We start from the raw sequence: 16830 nt of genomic DNA on the forward strand, positions 1-16830 counted from the left end.
AAGGCTAGTGGGGGTAGTTTTGTTTTTTTGTCAGGTGACTTCTCACGAGAGGTCTCAGCAGCTCTTGATTGCACAGTGGCCAGCAACAGAGGGTAAGGAAGGTAGATGGACTGCATTACTGCTTGTCATGCTGCTTGGCAAGAATCAGCCACACTTTCACATCCAGCTGTGGAGAATGCTGAGAAATGTATTGGGAAGCCACCTGTCTGCGGCTTGGAAGTTAGTTTTAAAAGGAGAAGAGAAGCAGGATGGAAGATGGAGGATAACTTCTGCCATTCCACTTTTTAATTTGGCTTTCTGTTGAGTGTCTCTGATTTCTTTTTTCTTTTCTTTTTCTAATATCTTAATTTTATTTAGTTTTTTTAATATGGTGCTGAGGATTAAACCCAGGGCCTCACACATGCTGGGTGTGTGCTCTACCGCTGAGCCCGAGTGTCCCTGATTTCTTATGCTGCTTATTGAATTGAGTAGCCTACAACTATTCAGTTAGTTCTCTTAGAGGATTTTATTGGCACGAGAACAGGATATTCCTTTTAGCCTTTTTTTTTTTTAATTAGTGTCAGTTACCATTATGCTCTTGTTCTTTGAGTAAAAGTTTAAGCAGTTCATAAATTTATATGTTCCATCTCACTGAAATTGGGAAGTTAATGAAACATGAACAGCAGAAGTCAATATGTCATCTAGAAATGAAAGACAGTATGAAAGTTTCAGACAGCATAAAGGTGCCTGTGTGGGCAGCATGAGGAAGCCCACCAGCCATTCTGCCTCCGCCTTCTGCGGAGATAGTTGGAATGCATGTGTAGAATCCACAGGAAGGGGAAAGACCAGTCCAAACTGAAAGCAGCCCAGAGGATTAGCTCTCCAGGAACTGAAGACAGTGATTTCAGTTGTCTAATATCTCTGAAGAAATTTGAGAGTTTCTTACAGTTTAAACAAAATAGAAGCTATGAGAAAAGAAAAAGTGAAAAATAAGACCTCTTAGAAATAAACACCACTGCTGCAATTAAAAAGTTAAATAAGAATGGAAAATGCATTGTCTGCATTACTCAGAATGTAGGCCAGAGTGGAAAACAGCTTTATGATGACCAGCATTGGCGTCCTCCCAAGAGACCTTTACCTCTCTGCATGTGTCCTAGGTAACTGTGGTTTCTCCTGTCAGTGACAGCATTCTCAAACTTGGCTCCTCTTCATTTCTCATCTCACTGTCATTCAACACATGGTCTTGCCTGTGCAGAAAAGGGTTCCATCAAGCAGAAGTTTCTGCAGTTCTTGGCCAGTAAAGCCTGTTGCCTCTCTTCCTCCTTTGCCTATTCTGATAACGAAGGATGATTCCTGTTCCTGTCTAAAGGTAAATCTTCCAAAGCTTTGTGCTGATCCTGTCTGGCACGCTTTTCAGAGACCTTGACTAATCAATAATTCCCATCTTTCCTTTCTTGATCGATCCTCTCCTTGCCCTCCTCCCCATTGGGCCCTGAAGCCTGAGCCAACTTTGGTCTCTCATGTCTTCTTTCACTGCCTTTTCCACTTTAGCTTTTAATTGAATACTTTTAAGAAATTAGGTGAAAAAATGGGATTTTTCTTTTGATGTTTGTATGGACAGTTGTCATTTCCTGATGCCATCTCCCCTCAGGGTGAAGAACTTCTGTCAGTGTATATATAGCTGGTGGATAGCCACTGAAATTAGTTCTCATTTAAGTCCTTTGAAAATGTCTTTATTTCTTCTATGTTCTTCAAGGGTCTTTTGCTGGCTTTGAATTCTGGGTTGACCTCTCCCCATATTCGTACTTTAAGTAGTTTGTTTTGTTGTCTTCTGCCTTGATTATTTGTAGTAAAAAGTCAGTGGCATTTTGTCGATTTTTTTCTAGGTGTTTTAGGATTTCACTCCCCATATGTCTTTGTCTTTGTAGTAATTTGATAGTTTTAATTTTTTTTTTTATCTTGAATCTACATTTTGGGCAGTCAGCAGATTTGGAATATTCTAGGTCATTGTTTCTTCAGGTAGTTTTCCTTTTCCCTTTTCTTTCTTTCTCTGCAGTGATTTTTCTTTAGGAGCATATTTTACGAGTCTGAAGTGTTAGAAAGCTACTTTAGAATTTTCATCTCTTGGTTTTCATGCTCCGTGTGTTCAGGACTGGTCTTCACCCATTGCATTCTTTCTTTAGCTGAGTTTTATGGTTTTGCTTCTTTATGTGTCTGGAAATTTGAATTGTATCTTCAGCTTTAGTAATGATACATTATAGAGACACAGGATCCTATAGGGTTCTTCTGAAGAGTGTTGGAGTTTGGTTAGGTTTAACTGTGGTTAGCTTGACTGAGGCCCTTGTTCACTTCTTTTCCTTAGCTGGGCTGCTTGGAACTTGGACTGTGCATGATTTGTTTAGGGGTCAGACTAAGATTATAAACAGATTTTCAGGCCCCTCTATGAGGTGCTTCTTTCTCCCAGACTTTAGTTTACCCTTACTTTTCAGATGCTTTGGTCACCCTATTCTCCAAACTCTGGTTTTTTACTCATACTCAGAAAGGAAATAAAATTTATAAAAATGGCAAGTTCTTTGTATCAGGGATCATCAAAACCACTCCTAGCTCTGATAATTCGTTAGGACTCTCAGAAACCAGGTAGAGTTATCCCCCATATGGCTGTGAGGTATTGCAGGGGTACTGAGTACATCCAACAAGGGACATGTTGAGAGTCCAGAGGAAAGCAGGCATTCGACCCATTCACGAGTTCATGTGACCAGCGTGTGCAGTGCCGCCTATTGGGGAGCTACAGAGACTCATCGCTCAGCCCCTTATCAAGGGCCAGCCACAGAGGCACACACCATGAGTCTGGAAGTCAGATTGCTTGCAGAACAGTTCAGGGGTGGAGAGCTTTTCTCTTGAACCCTTGTTCCCTGAACACACCTCGCATGCAGGTCCTTCTGAGGACCAGGCCCCTCAGGAGGCTATGTGAAGTCTCCCACACAACACCCACCCCACTGGCAGTGTACTCAGTTTCCTCAAGATGCTGCTCCCTGTGGCCAGTTAAACAAAGCTGGTCTACCTGCTACAGAACTCATCTGAGGAGTTCTATACTGTCACGTAGGACTGTAGGCTCTGTGGCCCATTGGAGCTTACCCACTTGCAGAAGCTTGCCAAGGCAGCAAGAGGGGAAGCTTCCAGACAGTTTTGAGATCTAAGGTCCTTCCAGCCCCTCGTCCTCTCCCTACCTCTACATTCCTAGGTGTTGGAGTTTTATTGTCACAAAGTTGTCATATAGGGTTTGGGTTGTGGCTCAGAGGAAGAGTGCTCACCTAGCATGCGTGAGGCACTGGGTTCAATCCTCAGCACCACATACAAATAAAATAAAGGTATTGTGTCCACCTACAACTAAAAAGTTAAATACTAAAAAACAAAAAAGACAAAGTTGTGGTATTTCATTTGACCATCTTGACGTCTCCTATGCTTCCCCAGACCTTTTACCTGGGATTGTATTCAAGAGGGACACAGTCTTTTTTAGAAAAAGGAAAACATTTTTTTTTAATACAGCCTAACCATAAAGACATATCATGCTTAACAGTTTCTCAAGAGGAATTATTAATTTTCAATCATTTTGAGAATGACTGTGTAATACTATCTTTTGTCCTAATCATCTGTTGGGGAGAGGCCTAGAAAAGATGACTTGGTGTCTGGGCACCAGCACTCTCGGCATTTCCTGCCTTTCTAAGGTGTGCATGCAGTAACAGGTGAGGGGAGTGGACTCAGGTTCTTAGACATCTGCTGTGAGCTGCAGCTGTTGGAACAGAGAGAGCACACTACACAGCATGGAAATACCCCTGGGGAGGCGTCTCAAGTCACAGGAAAGAATGGGACCCTCCCAAGGCTTCGAGGTTGTGTGCCTGCCTGATGTACAGCTCTGAGTGGGAACAGATTTTTTTTGTGCAGTTGTCCTCCACAGCAGGGGCATAGACTGACCACAAGCAGCTTAAGTTCAGATGTTATCCCTTAGAGAATGAGCCCTGGGCATTGGTGCTGGTTCCAAAATTGTGCATCACAGAGGGGTCTGAAGTCTATACTTTTCCATGTCTAGGACTGACTGTGAATCTGTCCTTCTTCTTCATTTCCCAGCTCGTGTTCCCTGGGCAAAAGGGCTTCCATGCTGTCAAGCCTGTCCTTCAGGGACAGTGAGCCAAGGATGAGGTGGGATTGTGGGGTACCATTGTGCCTTCAGGCTCTACCTTGAGATTGAAATCCTGTGAACAGCCCCAGGCAATGTGTGCTTTCCCAGCTTCTCCCAGGTGGTTCTGATACACACTGCGCATTTCTCGGAGGGAAGAGAAGTGACCGTTTCTGTTGAGCTTTAGCACTGCTTTGTTGTTACCTTCCATCCTAATTCAGAGTGCTGGCAAACAGGATCTAAGAATCACTGGTAGCACAGAGCATAAAGAAGATTTTAATTAGCAAATGGAAATTTTCCATGTCATTTTATTTAATTATAACATTGAAATTAATACACATGTTCTGTATTCCAGGACCTTTTTTCTATCAGGGCTTATGTTTATGCTCAGAAGCCCCAACTGGATATTCATAGTTTTGAAGGAACCTTTACCAGGGTAAGTTGAATCTTTTGTTCATTACAAATATTGTTTGTATAAGTTAAAGGTAGTAGATCTTCCTTTTGAGAGAGTAATTTGATGAAGAGTAAATTCACATGAAAGCTGTGAACTAGAGAGGGAAAGTTTGGAGAATTGTCAGGTTCTTAGATGTTCCTATGTCATTTACATGTCTATGGGATATGTTCAGTACAGTTTTCTAATATTTTTAGCATATTTAGTGTAGATAACATCCTTCTTCTCTAAAATATGAGTCAGTAAGATGGTATGATTTAACTCTTTGAGTTAATTATGGTAGCCACATAATATCTAGATTTCTGTTTTTCATATAAGTACATATGTATGTGTGGATATGTGTGTATGCAGATGTGTCTTTCTTTACATGCATAAGAGTATTTTATTCAACTTTTATTTTATTCCAAAATACAGTGTTGGTAAATCTTTAAGTCCTCTTTCCCCTGACTGCTGGGGTTTGAAGGACTTTTGGTTACTGATTTTCACAGCGTATAAAAGATTTTTATTGGCTCAGTCACCTTTGTTTCAGTCTTGATCAGACATGACGAGGCTCAGCAAGTAATCATCATCATTTTAGAAGCACTTAAGGAGCTCATAGTATGTGACAGTTGATGAACAGCTGTGTGGATGCAAAATGAGGACACCGTGATGCTGTCAGAGACTGGGGATGAGCATTGCTCTGCAGCTGCCCGTTGTGCCTGTTTTAGATAGGTCTGCACAAGATGCTCTTGGAACATGGACACAGGGAACAAGCTTGTCCAGGTCAACAGGATCAGAGCACCAGTTCTGAAGTACGCGGAGATCTTTTTTGACTTGTACGAAAATACTTTTTGTGAAGAAAGCACACACTTTTAGGGCTGGGGATGTGGCTCAAGCGGTAGCGCGCTCGCCTGGCATGCGGGCAGCCTGGGTTCGATCCTCAGCACCACATACCAACAAAGATGTTGTGTCCGCTGAGAACTAAAAAATAAATATTAAAAATTCTCTCTCTCTCTCTCTAAAAACAAAAAGAAAGCACACACTTTTAAAAGAAAATTGAGCATATGAGAAAAATGCTCGAAAGCAACAAATCAGAAGAGATGAGTGTCCCTACAGTTAAGAACTGGGAGCATGGTGCACTGTCCTCCTTTGCTTTGCTCGTCCTCCTTTTCATGCTGGTTTGTATTGTTTATGACTTCTGAAAAGCTGGATATATGTTTTAGGCCTTGTGAAAGTACTTCAAGGGTTGACAACAAGAGCAGACAGTTCAGAAGTGGGGAGAGTGTACCATTTGTGGGAAGCCTGGGTGGAAAGTTGGTGAGCTCCACCGGAAGGATCTTCAGCTTAGAAGAGAAATGGTAACACTAGGCAGCTTTAAAAGATTCCTTTAAAACTTTCTATGTCCATAAGATAGTGCAGCCATCCAGTACCACAGGCCAACTCCCATGACAGATAGAGTCTTCTGCACCTGCAACTCATATGTGCTGCATAAAATATTATATAAAATACCACATGCTTCAGCTTCTTGCAAGTGTCAGGGAGTATAACAAAAAATAGCGTGTCTGCTCCAGAGCCAAGATGTTGCAAAGGAGGAGATTATTCCAGAACACTGTCATCATTGAGCTTCTGATTCCAGAAGAGGCAGGATTTCTGTATGGCACGATGCCCCTGCGTATGGATTTGGTGATTGCCACTGCCTGAAGATGAGGGCACTTTTGGAAAAAGTGCAAGTCATAAGGTACAATTTGGAAAATCTGGGGTGCAAAAGGGCTACCCATAAAGTACTGGAACCTCTAAGATGCATGGTGAAGAAGAAAAACATGAAATTGGCCTTTCAGAAACAGGATAATGGCACTTAGAGTCTGTCCCACACCATCCTAAAACATGGCCCTGTGATTCACTGAAGTGGGACAGAAGGCTTGCTTGAATTGAGAGCAGGTTTTCTCTCTAACTGGAGTACATCCCCTGTTATAGATGGGTCAAGAAAGCCAGACTCATTACCAATGAAGGTCCAGTGTACCAATTAAAGTTCAAGATAGAGTGGAATTCAAAACTTTTCGGTTAATAAAAATCCTCCAAAATCCAGCAAAGGAAGATCCTCAAAGCGGAAGAACTCTTGACAGGGCAGTGAATCTCATCTGAAAGCTGCTAACCAAACAATTGTGGACAGGAAAGAGTACTGTAAGTTGAGAATTAACAAAGCTCCAGAATGATAGACATGATGACGCATGCTTACAATCCAAACGATTTGAGAGGCCAAGGCAGGAGGATTGCTAGTAGGAGGCCAGCATGGGTACCTCAGTCTATCTAAACATACAATTTAAAAAACCCAGGAGATGCAGCTCAGTGGTAGAGTGGTTGCCTCCTGTGTGTAAGATCCTGGGCTGTGTCCCCAATACCACCAGAGAAACCCCACAGAAGACAAACAGAAAACTCAGGAATGGAAAATGTGGAGGAAGATGGTAGATTAGAGGAAGGGTGCACTTCCCAGCAGTTCCTTGGCTCCAGATTTAACAAGTGGGACGACTGATCATCAGTGAAGCAGGTAACGAAGGGAACTCAACAGCCCATCCAGTCTGTTGAAGATGCAGTCAGGGCATCTGCCCTCCAGGACTGATAGAGGTAGTTTACATCCATTGCCACGAGTGTGAGATTATTCCTGCCACGAAGGCAGGGATTATTAAGATCAGAGTCAGTATTAATGAAATTAATAACTATAAAAATGCCCAGGATCAATGCAACAAAGAGTTGCTTCTTTCAAAAGATTTAAGATGGATAAACTCTTACCTAGTATAACAAAAAGAGACAACTCAAATAAGCAAAATTAGAAATGAAAAAGGAGACACCACCAAGCACTTTTTTGATATCCAGAGAATCATTAGAAACAATTTTGAAAGAACACACTACAATAAACTGAAAAATCTGGAAGACACTGACAGATTTTCTAGACACCTATGACCTGCCTGGATTGAACCTATCAAATAATGAAATTGAAACAGCAATTAAAAGCTCTCCAACAAAGGAAAGCCCTGGACCATATGGATTCTCAGCTTAATTCTACACGTTTAGAAGAACTAACACAAGTGTTTCTCAAATTATTCAATGAAATTAAAAGGGACATAACTTTCCCAAATATATTCTGTGAAGCCAGTATAACCTTGATACCAAAACCAGAGAAAGGCACATCAAGGAAAGAAAACTATAGACCAATATCCCTGATCAATATCGAAGCAAAAATACTTTATAAAATATTAGCAAACTATGTTACAAAACACATTAGGAAGATAATATTCCATGGTTAAGTGTGTTTCATCTCCTGGATGCAAGGTTGTGTCAACATACATGAATCAATAAATGTAATTCACCTCATACATAGAATTAAGGACAAGAATCATATGATCATCTCAGTAAGTTCAGAAAAGGCCTTTGATCAAATTCAGCATTCATTCATGGTAAAAATGTTGGAGAAACTACCTCAACATTATAAAGTCTGTATGTGACAAACCTGAAGCTATCATACTGAACAGAGATAAACAAAGGGTTTCCTTCAAAATTGGGAACAAGGCAAGGCCACTCCTGTTCAATACAGTTCTTGAAACTGTAGCCAGTGCAGTCAGGAAAGCGAAGGAAATTAATGGGATTCAAGTAGAAAAAGAAGTCAAATTATCTTTATTTGATGATGGTATGATCTTGTATCAAAAGACCAAAAAGCTCTACCATAAGATGATGAATTCAGCAGAGTAGCAGAATATAAGTTTCATAAATTAATAGCTTTTCTTTCAAAAGTGATTTCTGGTGAGAAAGAAATCAGGAAAACCATTCCATTAAAAATAACCAATAAATAAAATACTCGGGAATAAATCTAACCAAGGAGATAAAGTATCTCTACAATGAAAATAATATGACATTGAAGAAAGAAATTGAAAAAGACCTAAGAATATGGAAAGACATCCCATGTTCTTGGATAGGTAGAGTTAATACTGTCAGAATGTCTTTACTATCAAAAGCAATATACAGATTCAATGTAGTCCCCTTCAAAATACCAATATTCTTCACAGATATAGGGGGAAAAAAAAACAGTCCTAAGATTCATTTGGAAATTTGACACCCATACTAGTCAGAGCAGTCTTGAGACAAAAGAATGATGCAGGAGGCAGCAGAATACTTGACTTAAAATGATACTGCAGAGCTATCGTAATTTAAAAAAAAAAAAAAAAAGGATGGTATTGGCATCACTGAAGACTAGTGGGACAAAATAAAAGACACAAAGACAAACACACATTCTTACAGTCATGAGATACGTGACAAAGGTACAAAAATATGTTGCAGAAAGATAGCCTTTTAAAACAATGGTGATGGGAAGACTGTATATTCATATTAAAAGAATGAAACTAGATTCTTCTCTCTCACCTTGGAGGAAAATCAAATCAAAGTAAATCTAACATTTTAAGAATTAGACCGGAAACCTTGCAACTGCTAGAAGAAACCATACAGTCAGCACACCATCATATTGATGCAAGCACTGATTTCCTTAACAAGACCCTAAAGCTCAAGAAATAAAACCAAGAATCAATAAGTGGGATGGCATGAAATTAAAAGCCTGCAGAAGGGAGAAAATCTTTGCCAGCTACTTCTCTGACACAGGGAATTAATATCCAGAATACATAAACAACTCAAAAAACTTAACACCACAAAATCAAATACCTCAATTAATATATGGACAAAAGAACTAAATAGATATTTCTCAATATATGAGAAAATGTTCAACATGTCTAGTAAAAAGGGAAATGTAAATCAAAATTACACTAAGAGTTCATCTCACTCCAGTCAGAAAGGCAGTTATCAAGAACACAAATAATAATGCTGGTGAGGATGTAGGGGAAAAGGTATGCTTATAGTGTGTTAGTGGAACTTCAAATTAGGACAATCATTCTGGAAAGCAGGATGGAGACTCCTATAAAACTAGGAATGGAACCACCATATATAACTCAATTCTCCTACCTTAGTGTTTATTCAAAATGCCTAAAATCAGCATAATATAGTGCTAGAGCTACATCGGTGTTTATAGCAGAACAATCCACAATAACCAAATTGTGTAATCAGGCCAGATTCCCATCAGTAGATACATGGATTTAAAAAATGTGGTATGTATATGCAATGGAATTTTACTCAGTCATAGAGAAGAATGAAAATATGGCATTTGTCAGTAAAAGGATGGAACTTGAGAACATCATGCTAAGTGAAATAAGCCAGACTCAGAAAATCAAGGGTCAAATGTTTTCTCTCATGCTGATGTTATAGCAGAATACAAGGATAAAATGGTTTGGTAGATCAGATGTCATACAGGGAGTTTCCATTGAGTAAAAGGAGGAGATCAAGGAAGGAGGAGGGCAGAAACAGGAACAAATATGGAGTGAGTTTAAGAAAACTGCACTATGCACTTGTGTAACTATACCACCATGAATTCCACCTTCATGTATATGTATAAAGCACCATTCAGAAATAAACAGATGTGTGAAGAAAGACCAGTAGCATTGGGAGAGGGAGGATTGCTCAGGAGCCCTTTTGCTTCAGGCGAACATTAGATGAGATGGAGAACACAGGGGAGGTTTTGTCTGAGAATATTAAATACAGGTGAAAGTGAGGTTAGCTCCCTGGTTGCTTCATTAGTGAAGGGCTGAGTCAGAGAGAGACTTCCCTGAAACTGATGAGTTCAGTCATAAGAAGATAGGTGTGGGTGGAAGGACCAGGATGGATTACTGTAGCATTGGCCAAAAGGTAATGGCTGAAGAGTAAAAACCTTAGAAAAAATTATCAAAAAATTTTTAAACAGGACTAGGGTTGTGGCTCAGTGGTAGAGCACTTGTTCATCATGTGTGAAGCTCTGGATTCGATCCTCAGCATCACATAAAAACAAATAAATAAAATAAAGGTCCATCAACATCTAAAAAAATTTTTCTTTAAACATTAAGGAACAGTTGATCAGTTCATAGTCTTTTTTTTTTTTTTTTTTTAGTTCTTGGTGGACACAACATCTTTGTTTGTATGTAGTGCTGAGGATCGAACCCGGGCCGCACGCATGCCAGGCGAGCGCGCTACCGCTTGAGCCACATCCCCAGCCCTAGTCTTTTTTTTTTGTTACCTAAAATTAATTGGATCAGAAAGGCTAATGCAAAAAATTATGTGAAAATATACTAAGTAAATACAAATAAAGAGGAAGCAGGAGTTGCCATTTTGGTGTTCAACAGAATAGAATCAAGATGGAATAAGGAAAGACGGATACTATGAAAATGATATAGGGCATAATAGGCTTTATGCCTGAGTTCCCATTTGATTTAGTAGTCAGGTGAGAAAATGTATAAAAGATAATATGGGTAAGCAATATAATAAATCCTTTTGTTACTTTTATTGAACTCTATTCCCTAGTGATTTATTTTTAACAATGTACAAAGTGTTACAGAAACTTGATCATATATTCTTGGCAAAGAAAACCTTAGCTCTATAATGTAAAAACGTTACAAACTGCATTCTTGGTCATATGCAATAAAAGCAGTAACAAAACCCAGGGGTTAAATGGTCCTTCCACCCAGAAGTTTAAATATCATAGGCCATTAGTTTGAGGATGGAAGGAGAAATATAAACTAAAATTGGAGAATTTCGAAACAATATTGGTTTAGGGAACACTGCGTATCAGAATCTGAATATTTTGGATATAGTTAAAGTAGAATAATATGCTTAGGGGGAGAGAGAAGAATAAAATAATGTAAGTAAATAAATGGAAATACTTTATCACCATGAAGGGATCAGAAATAGCAGGTCGAAGGACGCACCTACAGAAGTGCATGTTAAGGTGATATCATGAAATAATACAACCAGAAAATTGATCCAGATGTCATTTTTCCCCGTATTTTTATTGGTGCATTATAATTATACATAATAGTGGGATCCATTGTTATATATTCATACAGGCATACAATAGAACAGTATCAGGTAGCGTTTTTGAAGCTTTTTATGAAGTGTATTTAATCTTTTTTTGATTTTATTTTGCTGTATATGACATCGGAATGCATTACAATTCATATCACACACAGCGCAATTTTTCATATCTCTGGTTGTACACAAAGTAGAGTCACATCCTTTGTGTCTTCATACATGTACTTAGGGTAATGATGACCATCACATTCCACCATCTTTCCTACCCCTATACCCACTCCTTTCCCTTCTCTCCCCTTTTCCCCTTTGCCCTAGCTAGAGTTGGGACACAGCCACATCAATGTTTATAGCAGCACAGTTGACAATAGCTAAACTGTGGAACCAACCTAGGTGCCCTTTAGTAGATGAATGGATAAAGAAAATGTGATAATATATAACACAATGGAATATTGCTCAGCAATAAAAGAGAATAAAATTATGGCATTTGCAGGTAAATGAAGAATATAATGCTAAGTGAAATTAGCCAATCCCCCAGAAAAACAAATGCTGAATGATTTCTCTGATTTAAGGATGCTGATCCATAAAATGCTTCGGAGGTTTGGGGGCAGGATGGAGGATAAAAATGAACTCAGGTGTCGTTTTTAAGATGATACAGCCAAACAAAAAGCTATTCAGCCAAGAAAAAGAAAAGCGAGAGAGCAAATTAACCTCAGACAGAAATGGATAAAATAATCATTGAAAAGAAAGTTAAAACAAGTACATAACTTTCTGTTTACATATATGAAGATACCATAGTGAATCTCAACATCATGAACATCCACAAGACTGGGATCCTAATTAGAATAAGATATATTTCATCCTTGTATAAATATATCAAAATAGAGTCTCCTGTCATGTGTAACTAAAAACAAAAAGTACAAGCCAAAAAAAAAAAAAAAACCCCAAACCCCACATAAAAAGACATTGCAGACTGTGCTATGCAAATAATTTTGAAAAATCCAGATGAAGTAATTTACAAGGATAATGTAATTTACCATTTAAAGAATGATATTTAAGCAGTGAGCTTACCAGAAAATAACCACAAAAAGTGTAGGCCTTGTTGGTTTCACAGTGGCATTATACCAGTACTAAATTGTTGAGGGTTGGTTACACAGTCATATTCCTATAGTAATCTTCACTGTTGTCTTAAATGGTGATAGCATCCTCTACAAGCCAGGTGCTGGTGGTAGGGACACCCTTTGTGACTCAATGTGCACTCGGTACCATTGCTTAGAAAGGGAAGCTAACATGCCAGGAGTGGCCCTCAGCCAGTGTTGTTAGAAAGGTGCATAGATGCCCTTGGATTGGGCATCTCTGTGGCATGTTCTTACTGTCTGCCTGGAGTAGGTTGAGCTCCTCTTACATGCAGTGATGAGTTGCTGGTTAACACACCCTGTATTGATTCTACCCTTCTCAGTCTTTGTTTTTCACTTCTCTAATGGTGTTTCTTGAGTTTTGCCATACACCCCCAAATCCTTTTTTCAAGCTTTGCTCTTGAGAAAATGAAGCCTAACGCAGCTAGTCCTTTAAATGTAGTTGCTGGAAGCAGGCTTTCTATTGAGATCTCCGGCTCAGATTACTTGCCCTCTGCCCAGAACCAGCAAGTGAGTGGAGGAGGTACTGCAGTGGTAAGGGATGTGGAGCAGTTGGGCTCCTGCTGTTGACCACAGGAACTTGGAGCAATGGAAACTCAGCCTGCCCTGCTGATCCAGTATACCACATTAGTGTTCATGCAGTTCTTGATTTTCAGCTGGAAAGGTGATGGCAAGAGAGGTCAGGCAGTGATTTTTCTGCACTTAGGACAGCACTATGGTGAATAGCAGAGATGTTCTGAGACCTGGAATGTCAATACTGAGGCTGATGCACTGGAGAGTTTGAACATCCACTTTCTTCAGTATCCCTTGAGTCTTCAAGAAGCTACTTTCTCGAAGCTGCTAGAGGAGAACAGATGTAATTGAGATCAAAGTAGGGTGATCAGGCTTGTGTTGTGGAAGGAAAGGGGTTATTTATGATAAGAGTTGTAAGACAAACTGTTCTGGCAGGACCTGAAAGATGTGACTGAGAATGGTCTTGGACTATTGGACCAGGAAGAGGGAATAGGAAATACAGGAAGGAGTGTATCCATAGGGTTCAGTTTCCCATTACTTAAGATTTAATGTCCTTGCATGAACACCTGGATATTAGAAAATGGTGATAATATACTAGTCCGTGTAGGCTACTGTGACAGTACTATAAACTGGATTGCTTATAGAAAGCAATTATTTCTCATAATTCTGGAGGTTCAAAGTCTAAGATCAATGCAAATATAGTAATTTGGTGAGGGTTCCCTTTCTGACTCATACATAGTGTTTTGACTGCTGTGTTCTCACAGGGTAGGAGGGCAAGGAAGCTCTGTAGAGTGTCTTTTGTAAGAGCAGTCATCCCATTTATTAGGGGTCTTCCCTCCTGACCCAATCACCCCCAGAAGCCCATCTCCTAATAATATCACCTTGATGATTAGGTTTCAACATGAATTTTGGAGAGAGAGAAACGTTCAGACGATAGCAGATATTCTATTAGTAAATGAGCTAGAGTTACTGTTGCTGTTGTCATAGAATATCGAGGAATAGGTAAAGTTGATTAGAGGATCTTTAGTTTGGGAATGAATTCATCATGTAAGACCAGAGATCCCTCCCATTGGTCATGTTCCCCAGAAGGATTCCAAGGACAGTCCCTTTCATAAAGTGATAAGGACTGCAGTAGCAAGTAGAACACCCACATTTCTGAGAAGCATCCTTGTCTGTCTTCTGAAGCAAGGGTGATATTAGGAAGGCAGCTGTGGAACTGGCCTTAGAGAATTCTGTTATTGCTCAGAAGATTGGACTGGCATTTGGTGGTTCTTTGTAGGGCTTCTGACGCCAGCTTTTGGATCTTATCGAACTTATAAGGTCTACTACTATAGTGGAGTGTGTTATGCAGAGTTGTGGCCAAGTCTTCCAGTAGGCACTGGATGAATAGTTTGTGTTCACATGGATGTTGGGACTTTCAGCACCTTTCCCTATTGGGTTGTGGATGTCAGAGGTAATAAATGGCTGTCGTGTATGTTTTGTTTTTGTTTTTTAATATTATGTGTGAAGTGATATAATATTGATACAGGGTGAACAGTGATACAAAAGGTTCATATTGTAATTCACTGAGCTACTGATAAAAATCAAACAGGTCAAGCTAACAAGCCCAGTAGAGGTGATGCAATTGGATACTCAATTAAAGTCAAGTAGCCCTCTTCACCTTCTCCCCCAAAAAAGAAAACGATTGGTAAAAGGTATCAAACATTAGCCTGGGGTTGGGGCTCAGTGGTAGAATGCTTGCCTCGCAGGTATGAGGCACTGGGTTCAATCATCTGCTACCACATAAAAATAAAGATATTGTGTCCACCTAAAACTAAAAAGTAAATATTAATAAAAGGTACCAGATATCAAGTACAACAGGTAAGAAATAAAGCACAAGATAATTACCTCAGTAATTAAACTATGCTCTCCAATGGGAAGTTAGAGATTATCAGATTGGACAAAGATGTAGTGTAGTCGTTCTTCTGTATCTGTGGTTCTGTATCCTTGGATTCAAGGAGCTGAGGTAAATAAGTTATTTTGTGAAGACAACTTCATCTGTACTGTACTTGTACAGACTTATTTTCTTGTTCTTACCTACTAAACAATTTAGTATAATTACTGTTTACATAGCATTTACCATTTAATTGGGTTTAATCAGTGATCTAGAGATGATTTACAGAATATGGAAGGATGTACATATTATATGCAAATGCTATGCTATTTTATATGAGGGTTCTTGAACATCCACTGATTTTGGAATCTACAGAAGGTCCTGGAACTGAGTCCCCATAAATATTGAGGAGTAACTATACTCCCAAGTGGATAGAAGTAATAGGGAAAATATAAAAATCTACAAGAATAGGGTCCTTCCTCCTAATCCATAGATTATATGGATGTACTTTATGAAATATATAGAATATTTAAACATCATTAGGAAAACACTTTACCTTACTGACAGATATTATTAAAATGATTGCATTTTAATGGATCATCCCCATGTGTTCTGGAAAATTCAGTCCTGTTGTGTGAGGATGGTTCTATGAGATCAAAGAAAGAGACAGGCAAATCCTTTATTCCCAAGAATACATTTACTGGGAACTTATTTCTTGGTTAGCAGCAAGACAGGTGGATCCCTACAGTTGGGGCCTAAGGAGTGGTGTGAGGGGTAGCTAGTGCAAAAGTGACATCATCCAAGCTGGATGTGCCTGTTGTTATTGTTTGTTTGTTTTTGTTTTTTTAGAAAATAAAAAAATTATTGCTTTGCTAGCAAAGGAGAAACACAGAGGGACTCCTGTTCTGGAGGCTGTGATTCTGCCCATCAAGGGGAACTGGGGACTTTAAAAGGTGATTCAAAGGCTTTTAATCTGGGAGATAGTTATTTTTTATATCGTTTGGTGCCATTCCCAAAGTTTGAATTACTCCGGTACTGTGGTGGGTGTGTGCTGAAGGTCAGAAACTCTGTCTAGGATGGGGAAGAAAGGTAATACTGTTTCCCTGAGATTAGGGAGTGCAAGGAAAAGAGGAAGAAAAAGAAATACGTCCATTTTAAAGCAAATATTCAAAACATAAAGTAGACCGTAGGGATCATGCTAAGACTCAAAAACAAGATAGCAAAGCATTACTTTTTTGTAAACAGTACAAAAATGATTCAGGCCAGTCTCTGAAAACCATGAGGACAGTAACTCTGTCAGTGAAAACAGATGATTTATGTAGGAAGTTAGGAAGATTTGTAGGTCTATGAAATCAGGCCCAATAACCCTTCTCTTTGCAGAATGTGCATTGGTTGGCTTCATGTTCTCTAAGGTCCTCTTGATCTACCTGATTCTTCACTCTGAATTTGAGTTTTGACTTTTCCACTTACTAGATGTCTAACCCTGACTAAGCACAACCTTCTCAATCTTATTTCCCAGATCTTAGGAAGGAAGGCTAATCAGCATATATGTGGGCACTCCAAAAATGTTTGTTCTTTCCCCTTTCCTGCACGCCAGCCAGTCTAGAGGAGGTCTACTAGGAGGTACACACAAAGTAAAAATGCCTCATTGGGTGGGAAGGGAGGTGGAGCAGGCCTAGCTCTTGAAGAGATCTGTGCCCTTTCCTCAGGCTGGTACTCTGACCCCACTCAAGGTGGCCACCACATAAGAGCCTTGTATCTGGCTGCAGAATTTGTGCAGGAGGGAGCTTCCTGT

At 39.5% G+C, this 16830-nt stretch overlaps 1 protein-coding gene across 4 annotated transcripts in view; it reads left to right on the forward strand.

Moving 5' to 3' along the window:
• The window catches only part of ATP9B (ATPase phospholipid transporting 9B (putative)), a 273460-nt gene that overhangs the window by 124445 nt on the left and 132185 nt on the right, over positions 1–16830 (forward strand). For 3 of the 4 annotated variants that reach the window (XR_014018324.1, XM_081263198.1, XM_081263199.1), the window contains exon 9: positions 4509–4589. The exons of the other annotated variant lie outside the window; for it this stretch is intronic. Coding sequence is in view for 2 of the 3 variants with exons in the window: in XM_081263198.1 (XP_081119324.1) it covers positions 4509–4589 (81 nt within the window). In the remaining variant the exon portion in view is untranslated. The remainder of the gene's footprint in view (positions 1–4508; positions 4590–16830) is intronic. 4 annotated transcript variants of the gene reach the window in all.

The sequence above is a fragment of the Spermophilus citellus genome, assembly GCF_964194105.1.
Source record: "Spermophilus citellus genome assembly, chromosome: 12".
Lineage (NCBI taxonomy): Eukaryota > Metazoa > Chordata > Mammalia > Rodentia > Sciuridae > Spermophilus > Spermophilus citellus.